This window comes from Sinohyriopsis cumingii, chromosome 11 (assembly GCF_028554795.1).
Source record: "Sinohyriopsis cumingii isolate HCF-2022 chromosome 11, ASM2855479v2, whole genome shotgun sequence".
In the NCBI taxonomy this organism is placed as follows: Eukaryota; Metazoa; Mollusca; class Bivalvia; order Unionida; family Unionidae; genus Sinohyriopsis; species Sinohyriopsis cumingii.
Genome location: NC_142971.1, coordinates 49,550,406 through 49,568,946, shown reverse-complemented (window position 1 = coordinate 49,568,946; position 18,541 = coordinate 49,550,406). Strand labels below are relative to the sequence as shown.

Here is an 18,541-nt window from a genome sequence, read left to right as displayed (position 1 = left end):
TCTTTTCCCTGGCCATTTTGGCCAGCTGTAGGTCACTAATTCTTCCCCAATTAGCTGACCAGCTGATACCCATCACACTATTACTGACCATGCCATTCCCTCATCCCCACCTCCAATTACTATCTCTTTTTACATCTAAAATGGCATACTAGTTTAATCCCATACATGTTTGTATGTGGCAATTGCTCTTAGTAACCTATACTGTATTCAACTGGAAAATTCAGGCAGGAAAAATTCAAACTTTTAGGTTTCATACTTGAAATCCTGTATACAGCATTATTTGCGGACACTATAATGCAGATTATTTCCTCGAACATCTTGGTACAAATTTGTAAGCTGTTTAAATGCTGATTCAAGTCTAAAACAATTATTAGTACTAAGAGATTGTGACTGCTGATGGAATATGTGATAATTTTGTCCATTTCTAATAGTGTTACCTATTTAGTCCTGAACAAACTGAAAAAGGATATGTGCAAATAATAATAATCAAAATCATCTTCATCATTGTTCATTTGTGCAAAAGGATTGATGATAAAGAAGCTTTTACATACTTTTGTCCCCAAAAATTACTCACTGGCAATCAAAAACAGTGATGTTCTGACATTTTTTAACAAGATGAATTTGTATGTTACTGGATGGCCACACAACTCATTTTAATAAAACGATTTATGTGCCCATGAAGGAACCAACAAGTTTTTAAAAACATTTTAATGGTTGTCAGAAGAGTGCAAGATGGAAATTCTGTTATTTTCAGGTGTAACCCTCTGATCTTTCAAAAAGTTGGTCGATTTTTCATGGCAGTAATGGATACCTGTCTGTACTACTGACCAGAGCCATATTATTGAGATTACATACAATTCAATGGTCTCCTGCGGTTGCTACAAACACACCCTTTCTTGACCAAACCTACCTTTTGATATTCCATTTCTGATTACCCCCTGTGGCCTCAGGGATGCAGAGTAGGTCTGATGAACTCTCCAGCATATCTTAGGATTTGATTAATGGAGAGGTTCCGTGGTTAGTGTGCTGAACTTGTGACAAAAGAATAAGGGTTTAAATCCTACCACTGGATCAGCCAGAGTCAGCTACTGTGGACAGTGGTACATTGCTGTGCAGTAAAACACCAAAATCAAACCGAACCAAACCAAACCATGTCATTTCTGTGCTTTGGCTACTTCTGAGTCCGATGCCATAATTTGTTTTACATGTAACCACTCCTTGGTGCACATAATTGGTCCTAGATTCACTGGTCATGATTTATGTCCAACTAATTACCCCAACTATACCCACTGATAATGAATGACTGCTACAATGGTACTGGTATAATGGCTTAACCCACTTAATTTCTTTCCCCTGATTTCATGCTTGGTGTTGGTATAAAACAATCACAATTACATTCAGCATGTTCTGACCCTGATCACTCCATTTATTTTTGGCCCTTAGAAGGCAGGCTAGTATTTATTGATATAATTAACACAGCAATGAAGATCTATGATTCCTTGCAAGCGATGTCTTTATTTCACCATATATTTTTTATATGACAGCACAGATAGCCAGAAAGTGTGACAATAACTGTTCATGGACTATGTTGGCCATGAAAAGATCAAAACTAAATTTTGAACATGTTTTTAGTAGTCAGATTCTGCCATGGAGTAATCTGTGACAGAAACTTACCACTGAAGACAAAACTATTGCAACAGATTATGTGACAGAACATGATTGCCCAAAATGGGGACTGATGCTATATTGGCAATAAAGAATTTGCATGATTTCAAGTTAAGACCATTTCTTCCTATAAACTGCTGAGTGCTGAAACAAATTTGCTGTTGTGGTGGACATATTGAAGTTCACAGATTGGCGCCATTTTCATTTAGGACCAAGTAAACATTATAAAAAGTCCTTTAGCAAAATTCCTCTATCAATATGACAATCCACTCAGGGAAGTTGTGACAAAAAGATTTTCATGACAGTTATATTGTATGTGTGATCTGTACAATTTTCACTTAGAGCCAACTAGGTATTGTAAGAAGTCTTTTGGTGAATGCCCACTGTCTATATGACTAGTCATCTAGGAGAGGTAGTGATAATAGGAATTTTAAGATGGCTAGGTCGTATTTGCACCATCTTCATTTACAACCAACTAGACACAGAAAAAAGTATCCAATGAAAGCCCCATGATGATATGACCATCCATTCTGGAGGAGTAGCAATAACAAGATTTTTAATATGGTCACTTTGACAGCCATACCGGATGCTGAAGTGGCATCATTTTTATTTAAGACCAACTACACCAAGGGAAGAATGTGTGTACAGAGTTTTATTGCAATCATCCTAGAAGAAGTGATAACAAAAAGGATGGATGGACGAAGGACAACAGATCATCCAAAGTTATTACATTGTATGACCAGTAGAGCCATTATTAATTCTAAATGAGAAGACAAAGATTTGTCCTCATAGGGCCTATAAAAAAATATACTTGAAACCTAGAAAATATCTATAAAACAAAACTGTCCAAAAGAAATTTCAAACATTTTTTGAAGTCTGACCTTGATAATTGGAAAAGCAAAACTTGCTAGATGAAGAGGATGGTAAATACAAGTGTGGAGAAAGCTGTTTTCCTGATAGATAAGAACCTAAACATCCTGGTCTAGCTAACATTAAGGAAGCAAAATGTGATAACAGCATGTTCTTATCAAAGAATATTTACATTACATCATAATCTTGTAATGCAGCAGTATTTTCTGATATCTAAAGGTTTTCATAAATTTGTCTTCAATGTGTGTTTCGAAAATATACACCATGATGAAATCTTCTATCCTTTATTTTGATCTATGTAAACATGGTGCTCTTGTAGCACATAATCTGATGTAACTGCACAAGAAAGAATTAGACACACTACAGGGGTTTTCTTTCTGACATTTAATTCAACCCTAACACCTTCTAGCTCTGCATGCTGACTCCCTGCATTATGGTTGACCATGATAGCTTGAAAGGATCTTGGTAACTCTGAGAAAGCATTCCCTGAAAACCTTTCTAGACTTGATATTGAGCAAAATGTATGCTCTGATTGTGCTAACTACAGACCTTTATCTAACCATAGTATACATATAAAAATGCACAAAACATACATTCTATAACCAAATGATAGCCATATATCCTCTCTCCACACACACTCCTCTGCTAAATTTAATGTGTATTAGAGTTCACAAACATGTTATATTCAGTGGGAAATGAGATAATTAATTATTCCTAATTAAACTGTAACTACTTAACTTTGCTTTAAGCACATTCTAAGAGAGCTACAACTTTCACAACAAACGGTCTCTAAACTAAATGTTTGTCTATAAAAGGAAGCTATCACTGATTGATAGCAAGTCTACAAACACACAATCCCACCAGTATAATGGTTTCTTTGTTTCAGTTGCCTGTTAGCCTGAATTGTAATATAACCAAACTTGGTTCATAGAGGCTACAGATATAACACCATATTTAACAGAAATCACAGCCACTAAATTTAACTGTAAATATTGATGTACCCCTTTATCACAGACATACAACTATTACATTTATCAAGAGAATTTTGAGAATAATATACAAATGTATATTCTCTTTCAAGACCTAGATAAATACAATACCATCTTAAACAATTGAACTTAGGACAATAATAATGTTCATGATGATTTTTCCAGTAAAATTTCCTTTTAAAAGGAATTACATTTTTCAAAAACATGGAATATGTACACAACTCCAAGAATCAAGCCAAAAGCATTAAAAAGTCACCATCAAAATTAAATACTGAGATTGATTAAAAGATGTTTAACTCTCCCAAAAGACCACACATCACTGAAACTTTAAATAAACATTTTTCACTTATTCAAGAAAAATTAGCAGATTTCTACTGATACGATGATTCAAAAAGTTGCTAGAATGATCATGAACATTGCTAAAATGATCATGAACATAAACCTAAACAAGAATATTGAAAACCTGTATGAAAGAGCTTTTGTATTTATCCAATCAGAATAACTATAATCATGTTTAGATTTGTATGGTAATGAAGCCCTTCATTTTGTCATGATTGATAAATGATCATTTTCACAGTCTGGAACATATATTGCAAGTTTTATGAAAATGTACCCTACCTGCTGACAAGAGGACCCTACATGATACATTATATGCATGATCGGTGTTTAATAGTCCCCTATGTAATACTTAACATATTAAACATCATGTGCAGAAACCGTTATTATCTTGTTAAACTTCCTGTGACCATGACTAACAAACTTTGCACCCAAGAATATATTTTTTCAATTATTACCTAAGATGCACGCCATCTACAAAGTTTGATCAAGAAACTTACTCGAGAACAAAAGTTATTATGCAAAAAGCATTTTTGTCTTCTTTCAGTCACAGACTTTGAACACTGACCATTTGACCCCCAAACAGATAGAATTCTTCTTTAACTTATTTGCATGCTGTTCAAAAAGTCTGTACTGGGTCTGTGATTCAAGACTCCTGTTATTGTTCTTGAAATCATATCTTTTTCCAATTGTGGTGACTCTGACCATTCACTTTCTGGCCATCAAATGGATAGGCTTTATCACTGCCCAATGAGCAAGCCATCTGCAAATTTTGTTCCAGGCAGATGAGGTAGAGTTTGTATTAATGTAAAGAAACTGTTTTCTTCTTTCAGTCACATTGACCTTGACATTTGACACCAAAACTGACAGGGTACTTCCTTACACTAAGTGCAAGCCATCCATAAAGTATGGTAACTGTAGATCATGGAGAACTCAAATCAATATGCAGATACTGTTTCTCTTGTTTTAGTCACAGTGACCTTTATCTTTGACCTATTGAACACAGAATGGGTAGACTTCATTCTTACTCCAAAAACAAGCAACGACAAAGTTGTATGCAGATAATTTATTTACAACTAAAGCTACTGTGCAGAAAGCAATTTTTCTTCAGTCACAGTAACTCTGCTCTATGACCTACTGAACAAAAATCTCCATCTTTCTCAATCTTAATAAAATCAGATTTCCTTTGTCCTATGTGAAGATCCGACTTTGACTGCTTTTGGGGGTCATGTTCAGGTGACCTGTGTTATTACCATAATTGCAATTTTTTGGAGCCAATCAGGTGAAGTCATATCTTTGCATTGGGGAGACTCAGCAATGTGGCTGAAGAGCATCAATGTGTTCTGAACAACTTGATTCACTTTCAGACAGGGCAGTGGAGATCTGATTTTAACCAGATTGCATTCTTCCTTAGCTTAAGTGCAAAGTATCCACCAAGTTTGGTAACTGTAGATGATGGTTAGCTTCAGTTATCATGTGGCAACCATTTTAATTCTTTTAGTCAAAGTGACCTTGCCATTTGACTTCTTTTTACCCTAAAACTGATTCAGTTCTTTCTTACCACTTGTTCAAGCCTTTGACAGAGTTTAGTAACAATAGATGGTGGACAACCATACCATTTATCTTCTTTCAGTGACAGTGGGGGCCCCGAGTGGCTGAGTGGTCAAAAGCGCTCTCTGTTACGGATCACTGCCATCTCACCTCTGTCTGCATGGGTTTGAGTCTAGGATTTAGCCAATGTGGGTATGTGAGAAAGCTTGTCAGTAGCTTCTCATGGGTCGGTGGTTTTTCCCAGGCTTTTCCCGGGTTCTTCCTCCACTATTAATACTGGCCGCCATGCATAGCCTATCATGTGCTGAAAAATGGCGTTAAATCCCACAACAACAACAACAGTAACAGTGAGCTTGACCTTTCCACTTTTGAGCCCAAAATCAATGAGGTTCTTCCTTAACCCAAGTGCAACCATACACAATGTTTAGTAACTGTAGTGGGAGGACAAGTCATTTTGCAGAAACAAATTGGTAACAGAATATGAACATCATAACACAGTATGGTGGACATATTAAAAAAAGCTGTCAAATGACAGCACAGTTTGCATATACAACAATGCCATCTGTTAACGTCTGATACAGACCAAATTATTAATACTTCTTGATGGGCAATCACTCTTTGTCATTTTCATAAATAAAGGTTTAGCATCATAAAACACTGCTGATAGTGCTGCCTGCATTTAGGGGCATAATTTACTATGCATTTGTATTGAGAAAACGTAGCAGGTGAATGCAGGTAATATTTTGAGTTTACTTGTTACTCCCAACAGGTCTTATTTTGAGTCCAGGAACAGCTTTACCAAACACGGGGCCCGATTTGGATCATTCTGGCAGGGCCACCTGGATTTATGCATGGAGCACAGCATTTGGAAAAAAACTTTAAAAAAAGTTTTATATGATATTAAACTTTAACTTTTTCTTCTATTGCTTTAAAGTTACTTTCTCTCTATAGATATATTTTTAAAATTACTAACATGTGGGGCCTCTGTTGAGCACTGCCTAAGGCCAGTCTTGTTTGGGTCTGTTTGTTACTCCCAACAAGTAATATTCTGGGCCTCCTTGTTACTCCCAACAGGTGGGGCCCAGAGTGGCCGAGTGGTCTAAAGTGCTCACCATTACAGATCACTGCCATCTCACCTCTGTTTGCATGGGTTTGAGTCCAAGGCTCGGCTAGCGTGGGTACATGGGAAAGCCTGCCAGTAGCTTCTTGTGGATTGGTGGTTCTTCCCTGGGTTTTCCAGGGTTCTTCTTCCACCATTTATACTGGCCGCCATGTATATCCTATCTTTTGCTGAAAAATGGCGTTAAACCCTAGAACGACAACAACAATTCCCAACAGGTAATATATGTAGTCCACTTGTTACTCCCAAGAGATAATATTTTGGTCTACTTGTTACTCAAAACAGGTAATGTTTTGGGCCTCCTTGTTACTCCCAAGAGATAATATTCTGAGTCGGCTTGTTACTCCCAATAGGTAATATTTTGGGTCTACTTGCTACTCCCAACATGTAATATTTTGGGTATCCTTGTTACTCCCAACAGATAATATCCGGAGTCTGCTTGTTACTCCCAACAGGTAATAGTTTGGGTCTGCTTGTTATACCCAACAATATTTTGGGTTTGCTGGTTACTCCCAACAGGTAATATTTTGAATTTGCTAATTACCCCCAGACAATCACTTTTAGTTATTACTGGGACACACAGGTCAGAAGACAGTTTTAATACAAGGCATGTCATTTGAATACATACATTTTTATATGTCAAAAAAATATATTTGGCTTATAATGTATAGATATCAAAATGTACCAGACTAGCAGTAAAAACTGATCAGTACTGGTACAGGCTTTGATCTGAATAGTATTCAGCTCCAAAACGTAAAAAAAAGCTTGCATGATATTGTGTCCATGACTGAAAACTTATGTAATTTTAAGGTAAAAGTTGAGTTTAGAAGTTGGTGGTTTATCAAGACAATATTTTGTCTGATTTTGAAGAAAGAGATCAGTGAGTTCTGAATGTTTCTTGTTCCAGAGATTGCATCTGAAGTCTGTGAAGTTGTCTATTACATTGGTATATAATCCACTCACTCTAATTGGGGATTTACATGGGTTATTACCCACCAATGGCCATGATCAATAAACATACAGCATTTCCTGCTGAGTCAACAGTGCACAAGATACTGGTTCCAAACAAACAGGTTGAGTAAAGAGAATTAAACATGTTGTATGTCTCACAGACCAACTTTTGGAATGAATGTGTCATACACAACCATAAGACAAACACAATGGTACGCAGCGATAATGGCACGATTGCTAGAGAAACAGACTTTAAAAAAAGGTGAACTCAATCAAATCTGTTGTTGTGTTATATTGGTCAAAGTGACCAACTTTTTAAACCCCTAACGCCACCATTGATCATAATTTCACCATTTTTCCAATCTGACTAAAGTATGGAAAGAAGGAAATGACTCGTTTAAAAATGCTATCTGACATAAACATTTCTTTGAAATTATCAAGATGTTAGGTTTAAACATATTCAAATATTCAGTTCAGAATTCAGATGTGCTACCCCTTAATTCTGTCAATGAAATTGCTTATAATGCTGTTCTTTTTTGGGAGTCCAACAAAAGCAGTGACATGATAACATTCACATGTGGTGCACAAATTGATTCAACAGGGAATGAACACAGACAATCCTACTTTTTTAAACATATCTGAGAAGAAAAAGCATGAATTTGTTACAAATAAAACTCGGGTCAATACTGTTGATCAGCTGGAGGCAAACTTCGGCCGAAATCACTCCAACATAGCGTGATGTTGGCTTCTTATGTTTACAATGGTAACGACTTGAAATCTTGTGTTCCACTTTTCAACTGAAGTTGGTTGACCCATGGATCTCACCAGTCAACATCAAATTAATTCATACACATATGAAAAATGGCAGGGTTTCTCATGGAAAAATCACATGGCTCATAAATGTGATGAAACCAATATTACATGTATTTGGTTTTAATGGAACCCATGTTTGGGACCAGTATTTTTCAAGATACGGTATTATTCAGATGATCTGGCATATATGACTTTTTGCACATAAAGGTGGCACTGGGGTTCTGAGTTATTAAGTATTTAACATTATGGATCCATAAATAACTCACATGACCAAATATACACTCAATGCTGTATATTACACAGCAATCAAATGCCCAAGGTAATTGACGCATGAAATAGTTCTCAGTGATCAACTTTATGAATGAGTTTCTTTGCAAGCTGCATCCACAGACAAAACTGCAATTGCATAAAAGTGCCTGTGAGTGTCCAAACATAATGTTGTTGTTGTTGTTGTAGTAGTGTTTAACGCCATTTTTCAGCACATGATAGGCTATACATGGCGGCCAATATTAATGGTGGAGGAAGAACCCGGTAAAACCCCAGAAAGAACCACCGACCCACGAGAAACTACTGGCAAGCCTTCTCACATACCGACACTGGCTGAATCTGAGACTTGAACCCACGCAGGCAGAGGTGAGATGGCAGTGATCCGTAACGGAGAGCGCTTTAGACCACTCGGCCACTCGAGGCCCCCACAAACATAATGAAAACTGCCAAAGTATGATGGAGAGATGGGAAGATGGACAGACTGATGAGAATAACTGATTATGTCCCTCTAATATTTACTGTGGATCATGCAAAACTGGTTCGTGTCATCTTAAAACAAATAAAAAATGTGCCTCTAGGTAATAATAAAGATGCTAAATTTTTTGACCTGATAGAGCAATCATAGGAAAAAACCTTTAATTTCATACTATAATGTGTAACACAGGTCCATGTGGGCCTGAGATCACTCATCTGGCTGACATCTGCAATACAGCTAAATCCATGAAAAAAGATGGCCAAGAAATCTTGGTCAGTAGGATGCTTTCTGTATAAATTTCTTCCAATGCTGTTATATTCTCAGAAGAAAAGAGTATTTTAACATCTGGATTTAATAAAAAAGGCTTTAAAATGATTGGGATATAAAATAAACACTAGCATCAATATCAGTCTTTTATATATAACTAAGGAGCATACATACTTCTTATTCTACAGACTCGAAAATGATACTGCTTTGTTTGAACCTGATTTAGGTAATAGATACACAGAAAAAATGTGTCCAGTATCAAGCTACCGTACATACATGTACAAGGCTTTCTCTTCACATACCAACAGACTATGTAAACACAAAATCATTCAATCAACTGTTTTAATACAACAGCCATTTACTATCAAACTTTTCCCTTTCACAATTTTGGATACATTATTGCAGTAGTATTTTAAACTATCACAAATTAGATCTGTGCTTTATAATACCCATATTATAAAAAAAAATTGTTTTGCTAAGAAAATAAGAAAATTCATGGCATCATCAGCCTGAGTTCTAAACACTGAATTAAAGTTAGTGCTGTAAATACAGTGTGACCCCGCTATAACACGGAGGTTGGGAGCCATAAAACCCGACCGTGTTATATACCAAACCGTGTTATATGCAACCAAGTCAGTTAGCTGACGAAAATGTACCCCCCCACACAAAAAAAATTGTGGGGGTGTGTAGGTAATAAATGCGGGCGGTAAAATACTTTCTTCGTCAGCACAGTTACCATCTTGAGTTGATGCCTATTAAATGAGAAATACACCTGTAGTGAAAACAGAGAAGACATAACAGTTTACTTTATTTAGAGAACCATGAATTGGTACATATACGTGAATCCTGTTTATATATATATATGTCTAATGTATAGCATTAATAAAGTATCAACACCGTGTACTCACCTGCAAAACTCATCATATATATTGAATCCACAAGACAAGTGATTCCATCGAAAATATGCACACACAGCTTTAAAATATTCATTAATTTTGTAACAGGTCATTTTGGTATGAATTCAGTGGAAAAACATAGCACAATCACATAACGAATGACGAAGCACATTTAAAGTACGTTCCAAGTAGGTAAAAGTTAGTTTGTGTTTCAAGCTGCCGTTATAAACTTTTTCCCTACAAAAAGGAAACTTTCACAGCACATGATTTAGCTGTTACAACCAAATTGTTTGATGCATGTGTGTGTGTGTGTGTGTGTGTGTGTGAGAGAGAGAGAGAGAGAGAGAGAGAGAGAGAGAGAGAGATTTGAAATCCACATTTCAGAAATCTACTGCAAGGGCTTGACATGGAAACTGACTTTAGAAGAGCTATGTATTATACATACCCAGGACTCTTCTTCTGTGCCTCAGAACTGAAATAAAATGAACTGATATGCCATTACTGTTGTAGGTGGTCTATGAATTATTAAAGAAATAAGTGTACAATATAAACTAGCTATCAAGTTGTGGACTTTTAAATTCATAAACACTGACATCAGCTCAGCCCTCTAGTTAAAGTTCACATGATTCCCATGTCCTTAAAACAGGAAGCTGGTGATTTCAAAATTTAAACAGTGATGAATAGTTTAGCTGATGTCAACAAAACAAAAGGCACACTGAGTCAGACAACCGAGCTCTCCTGATGTTTAATGCAGTAGGCCATCTACTGATGAGAAAATCTCAATAAAATATATTACTTGGCACTGTGACTTTGGTGTGTATATATAAAATATCCTAGGCCTTTAACAAAAAATTCCAATTTAAATCATAAACTTTTAGCCAGCATATAAGTTTGCAAATTTCACCAAACCAAACTTATGAAAACTGTATTCTTGACAATAGTAATATGGTGTTGAATCAGATTTCTGATATGCAAGTCACAATGACAACATGATGCTGAAATAGGCAATGGTGACATGTTCCAGATAGGCATATTTTTGATCATTCACAATGGTGACAGTGCCTAAATATGCATATCTGTCACAAGTCACAATGGAGACATGATGCCTAAATAGGCATATTTTCCATAATTCACAATGGTGACATGTCCCAAAAAGGCATATTTCTCATATCTCACAATGGCAACATGATGCTGAAATAAGTGTGTGTGTGTGTGTGATTTGGATTTTCAATGTAGCCTTAAAATTTTCAGTCATATTGATATGACGTCTGCAATGTGGCAGTTATAGTGATGTCTGGCATCATGCCGCAGACATGTGGCACCCTGCCTCACCCAGTCACATTATCCTGACACCGGGCCAACCAGTCCTAATACTAACCTCTTAATGCTGAGCACTAAGCGAGGCAACTGTTAGTACATGTACCATTTTTATAAGTCTTTGGTATGACTCGACTGCATGCTCCTACATCTGAGGTGGACGCTCTAACCACTAGACCACCAGAGCAGTCTGCTGAAATAGGCATATTTCTTATAAGTCACAAATGCAACATGACACTAGAGCATATTTTTGATAAAAGTCATGGCAGCAATATGGCAATGAAATAGGCATCTTTTGATCAGTAAGTCACCTAAGTAACATCATGCTGAATTAGGCATCTTTTGATCAGTAAGTCAATAGTAAGTAACATCATGTTGAAATAGGCATATTTTGACCAGTATCTCACAAAAGGAACATGGTGCTGAAAATGACATTTTTCTTGTATGTCACAAATGTAACATGGTATCAAGATAGCCATATTTCTGATAAGCTTGTCACAAATGCATCATGGTGCTGAAACAGACCTTTCTGATAAGCAAAACCACCAAAGAAAAACGCTGTTGAAATATATAAAGCGAGTGAAAGAAAAGTTTCTTTTCTGGATAGACTTTATTTAGTGAATTCGCACAAATTTAAGAACACTATATTATCAAAATTTCATGACACATATAGTACTATCTGGGTCCCCTGGTGGCCAAGTGGTGTAAAGCACTTGCCTTTACTGATCTGTGATTCATACCTCACTTACAACTAGTAAACCATGCCAGATTAGGAATGCATTATGTTTGGGGCTGGGTGGGTAGGGGAATGGTGGAGCTAGGCATCACCAGCCATGTTGTTAGCATCGCATATGTAATTAAACTGAAACATACACAGGCGATTCTATGTTTGTAAAACAAACATTGCTTATATCATTATATAAATGCATCATATGTTCTGTTTACTTCCCAGAAGGAATGAAATAAAACTGAAGTGTTATCTGTGTCTTTCTGTCATTATTTTAAATGTTCATTAAACATTGATTATATAAACTTATATGATTTAAAACCATATTTATTACATTTTCCAAGCAGACTCACCAAGTATGTGACAACAAGTGTGGATAGTGTTTTATTTTCTCCAAGTGCACTTTTAGGTATGGGGCCCTGTGTGGCCGAGTGGTCTAAAGCGCTCTCCATTACGGATCACTGCCATTTCACCTCTGTCTGCGTGGGTTCGAGTCTCAGATTCAGCCAATGTGGGTATGTGAGAAAGCTTGCCAGTAGCTTCTCATGGGTCGGTGGTTCTTTCCGGGGTTTTCCCAGGTTCTTCCTCCACCATTAATACTGGTCGCCATGTAAGGCCTCTTGTGTGCTGAAAAATGGCATTGAACACAACAACAACAACAACAACTTTTAGGTATAAGCTCTGTACTGTACTCAGCTGTTGATATTGTCCACTCAAGACAAAAACAAAAGCATCACCCAGGGTCTGGGAACTAAACATAGCATGTGCTGATGCCATTTTCCCATCAACATATGGATGTGTATTGAGCAGAATTTCACTGGGCCAAACTGGTATAGAATCTGTAAGGTCTTGTTTCATTCTGAAGTCACCTGTCCTTGGTTATCTTGTATGTAAAAATATGGCATGCACTAAGGATTAAGAAGAGTAAAACCATGGCAATAAAGGCTCAAACATTCTGACAATATTACTAACGATGTACGCCAATACATCATTTTCAAGCTACTGTAATAATCAATCTGTTGTATGGGGGAAGCACACAAATGAAAGCAAACTTTTGGTGGAATAAATATTTACCAGAATGAATCAAAATATACATGTGGTATTATCTGAAAAATACTTTCAGCAATTAATAATTGCTTTCTCTTGCTAGATTCAAACTGTCTTAATTTTAAAAGTGTGCGTGTAGGTGTTAATTAGGCTGATATCGTAGGTACATGGTGACCGTCTGTATTCATGCTGTAAGTGACCTTGTTGTTTATTTCATTGAAAGAAATAGAAAGACAAAAATAAAATGTTTATTTTTGGATAGCTAGTATGATTTAATTTATTTTTCATTCTACTATTGTCCAGAATCAATGTTTTGAGTACGTAAAGAAAATACTGTGATTCTTTGATTCAATAATGATACCATACCACCCCGACAGGAGAATTAATTTTATTTGCTCATCAAAGGTGGCCAGTATAACTGATCATTATTACTAGTATATGTAATAATTTTGTTCAAAGAAAGCCTCCCTGACACTGACATAGGTCTTGCATACTAATAAAAAGTGAGCTTCATTCTCATATATGTCAGGGAAAAAAGATAGTGTTCAATATTTAATTTCTTTTATCTTCCAGATTCTAACATGCAAGGATATTTTAAAAAATGAAGACATTAGTATTCATGAATATGATTTTTTTTTTAAAAAAAATTGGTCTGTCCATAAAAGCATCAGATTTTCTTGTTAAAGGATATAATAGGAGATTATGCCTGATAATTATATCCCACAATTGCTTTTAAGTGAATCTATTTAATCATGAAGATATTTACGTTAGCCCTGTGAGGTATGCTGATGCATTTCAGTGTACTGCATGTGAAGCAGGGCATTCCATAAAATTAGTAGTAGCCAGTAATGGCTTTAAAACAACTTGGAAGTTGGTGGGTGTTACCTAAACAGTAGTAACTGATGCAGCAAAACGTTGCTGGTTGCACAAGCAGATTTAGGCAGGTAAATTATCATATTTACTCAATTATAAGTCTACCTGCAAACTGCACAGAACCTGATCTGCCATTACATAATTCACCAGCAGATCTGGGTCTGTGCAGTTTGTTTTGGAGTAATCAGTTAAGCAAACAAAACAGACCCTGACCTGCAGATGCATTATGCTATGTCAGATCAGAATCTCTGCTGTTTGCAGTCTGATTTGACTTATAAGTAAGTATATATGGTACCTGGCTACCAGTACTTTTGGAATACCCATATGGAGGCCTGTTATCTATATTGGTGAGACTAAGCATGCAAATAAATGTGATGGAAGATGCAGACTTAGATCTACAAGTGTCCCTTTATTACTGCTATATCTGGGTTGGTCAGGAACTTAATTAACGATCTTGATTATAGTCCCTGATTTCCTGCAAATATTATTCCAATTACAGAACAGGTTAGTATTTTTCAAACTGTTAATGTCAGGACTACACATTTCACAGCCATGCAAACATGTTTTGTGACTCTCAAACAAATACAGCAGTGTGAGAGTGGGTATCAGAGGTAGACTGTCTGATTTTAAACCAAGATAACAGTGTCTTGTGTTTTACATTTAATACAGTTGATTTAATGTTACCCATTTGCAACGAAAGATTATACAGTGATAGGTACAAGACTCAAAATAATCAAATTTCTAATTATCAAACAAGAAAATTAATTTACAAGATTAAGTGTGAGGCTATTTAAATACAATAACCTTAGTTGTAAGTACATTAAAATTAAGTATCCAACCTATACAAAGTTTTTGCAAATAATTAATGTTCATCTGAACACCCATTTTAGTACAAAATAGGAGAACAGGGTCACAGCAAACAGAAGGTAAGTAACTAGAGTTCATAGGGCTCAAAATATTTGCAGCTGGCTACTTGTCTTTAAGGGCTAGTGACATCGAAGAACTTTAACTTGTCCTAAACTTGTCCTACATCAGTACATGATGCTGAATCTGCTTACAATTCCACTTGTCCAATCAGGTATGCAGCTTGAAATAGTGAATTGCCTTCCTCAGCCATCACCTATCAAGACCAGTGACTAAGTGGGATGTTTGAGCCATGGTTCTGTCTAAAGCTGGAAATGATGACAGAACTTGGATGTTCTTCTAAGTCATTCTGACAAATGCTCAATTGAGCGTGTCTTTAAAAACATCCCTGTTTAACACAATGCTTAAGACAATAATGTCAACAAAGCCCTTTCTGCTTTCAACTATGTAAGTGACATATAATAATCGAGTATCTTCCCACAAATTACTTGATTTCAATGATTTTTCTTTTACCAGTCAAGATCTCTGATCAGAGTAAAAAGTTTACTAAAATCAAGCAAGCAAAGAGTTTTAAAAAAACTTTTTAGTTTTAGGACATGTTTTTAATATGTAAGAACTTCTGTGATCATTATTAATACCATGTTGTGCCTTGTCAATCTTTTCAAGTCAGATGCCTGTTGAACATGGTGTCTTGACCAGCCTCCAATTCATCTCAGTATATATAACTCATTTACTTGCATTCCAAAACTTTCTCACATAATTTTTAATATTGTTGACCACAGTATGTAAGGAGACAAGAAAGACATGATCTTGTTCTATATAAGTGCATAAACTTGAAACTATAGTAATATTATTCTAAGTTTTTCAGTTGAATACAGCAATTGATGGTGTTCAGCACCACCTTAGTACCAATGGCTGAATGATGTCAATTAAAAGTGGTGGTTATGATTTTGTGAGATGAATGACTTTTTCAGCACATGATAGACTATACATGGAGATCAGTGTATTTGGAAGGAGGAAGAACCAAGGAAGAACCACATATCCACTTACTGAGCTGAGACTTAAACCCACACGGACAGGTGAGATGTCAGTGACCAGTAAAGGCATGTACCTTAGAGAAACTCAGCCAAATAAAATAAACATGAAGTTGTACATTATGAGAGATACAATGTTACAATTAAAAATCTTAAAATTATATAGTCAAATTTTGGTAAACCAATAACATTACCTTAAAAAAGTCCAACATTTTCTTTGATGAAGATTCTTTACTGATTTTTCATTTATGTTATCATAAAACTACTGACTCACAGGGTGGAAGCCTTCACACTCAATAAGAATGGACTCTGGAAGGAAACACACCCTGGTCAAGGGTCACAATTAAATATGTATGCATGCACACCATCAAATATGTCCATCTGATACGTGATCCATACAATACCATCTCTGCAATTTGTTCTATATGACAGGTGACTATTGCTGATCTTCAGTGATTGGTAATTGATGTTAAGTTTTAACAATTTTAAGACAAAACATTAACACAGTTTACAGTGATGAAACATGCCTATTGCATAAGCAGACAGCACAAGAACTTCTACAAGAGCAGTATTGCACATATGATCCCATGGAAGTGGACACTGTGTCCCCCTCCAAATCTGGGGGACATGCAACATTTTAGAGGGATAAATTAAAATAATTGTTGTTGTTGTTGTTGTAGGGTTTAATGCCATTTTGCAGCACAGAATAGGCTATACATGGCGGCCAGTATTAATGGTGGAGGAAGAACCCAGGAAATCCCCAAAAAGAACCACCTACTCTCGAGAAGCTACTGGCAATTAAAATAATAGTACATAATGTACTAAAAATGACATAAACATAAAATGGTCTTGTTTGCTTTGATAGTTTTGATTTTCTGATGTGCACTGTACTATCATATTTCCTTGAACTCATACCATAGTGCAATAAAAGTTTACCACATGCACAAGGCCTTGTTGATTACATTGCTGAATTAAGATTTTTTTCTGAGAAGACTAGTGGTGGAAAAAAAAATGCATAATGACATGATTCCTACTGGAGGGTCCACCACAGTCAAATCAGAATTTTTTTTAGAAAAGACAAAGGACAACTTGGAATGTTTGAATATCAGTTACATTTTTACAAATTATTTAACTTCTCAAAGTGGTGGGGAAAAATTACAATGATCAACAAAATTGGTGAAATCTTTAGTATTGTCAGTTAGTAACATGTTTCCAGAAGATAAAATATTCTAAAAACTTTTGTACAGAAAATGCAAGAAGTGATCAATCCAGACTACATGAAGAAAAACACTTACCGCCCTGATGAGTGACATAAGACATGAAGCTACTCTTTTGTAAGTTCTTTCTTTCTAACAGATCAAATTGGATCCATGCATCTGACAAGACCTTTTTTACTGTAATGAGGACCGATTCTTTAATTGTACTAATTAAAAGAGTGCGCGTGTCAAAGGTCTGATAAGAAAAGAAACACAGGCGGATGAGAAATGGGGACTGTAATACCATGGTTATACGTATAGGCGTGGTACATAAATACTATTTATATGCACCAGGATTGACTGGTACCTGTGTCATTCATACAGCTTGGGTGAGAAACTGAGAGGAATCATTTCCAGAGTCTGATACAAGATGCTTTGCCTCACTAACCAGATCCCATTTTACAGATGAAGGGTGACTTTTACTGGACTGTTTAAGGCACTCAGTCCAGGAATGGGAAGTGTCAGTCACAGCTTACTAACAGTCTGAAAGGCCACTTAAAATTCTGCATCAGAAACCACTTGAGAAACAACTGACTACATATTGATATTAAGATAACAATACGTGCTTGAAGTCTTGTAAAAAAAAGAAAAGGAAACAAGTTTTCTTGTTGCTTTTTTCACACTACTATATGTCAGTGTCTCCTCAACACAACTCCAACAAATTCTTCCACAAGCTAACTACATGTAATACCTAACACAGTGTATCCCTTAGGGGTGCAAGACTGAGAGTCAAAAATCTCCTTGGCGTCAAAAACTGGGGGTCAGACTGAGTAAAAAATAAACTTTGGTGTCAAAACTGGGGGTCAAATTAAAATTTGTGGGTCTCTGAAACGCATATGAGGGTAAAGAGAAACACTGAACATTGTGGAGTGTTATTATCCATTAATTTACTGACCAGTAACTATTTCCACTCAAGTTTACAATAAGACTTCTCATCAACTCTGTTTGATGAATGCATATTTAATATTATAATTGCATAAGATGAGTTAAATTGTTTGGGTTTTTTCTAAGTCTTGGCAAAAACAAGACTGAAATATTTCATTAATTTTATAAATCAGTATAATTAGCACAAATTTATACAAAATATCTGATTTTATACAAGCAAAGGGGGTAAGCAAAATAGGTCCATTGTGCATGTTGCAGGAGCCAACTAATGGGGACAAAAGGCACATTAACTCACTGGTTAATGAGTCAGACTTGTAACCAAATGGGTGCAGGTTCAA

The 18,541-nt window shown here is 36.0% G+C and overlaps 1 protein-coding gene across 4 annotated transcripts in view; it reads right to left on the bottom strand.

Annotated features, from left to right (window-relative positions):
- The window catches only part of LOC149788420 (IQ motif and SEC7 domain-containing protein 1-like), a 237,157-nt gene that overhangs the window by 141,391 nt on the left and 77,225 nt on the right, over window positions 1-18,541 (bottom strand). For all 4 annotated transcript variants that reach the window (XM_089974390.1, XM_089974397.1, XM_089974393.1 and 1 more), the window contains exon 2: window positions 10,646-10,672. In XM_089974390.1, the coding sequence (XP_089830516.1) occupies window positions 10,646-10,672 (27 nt within the window). The remainder of the gene's footprint in view (window positions 1-10,645; window positions 10,673-18,541) is intronic.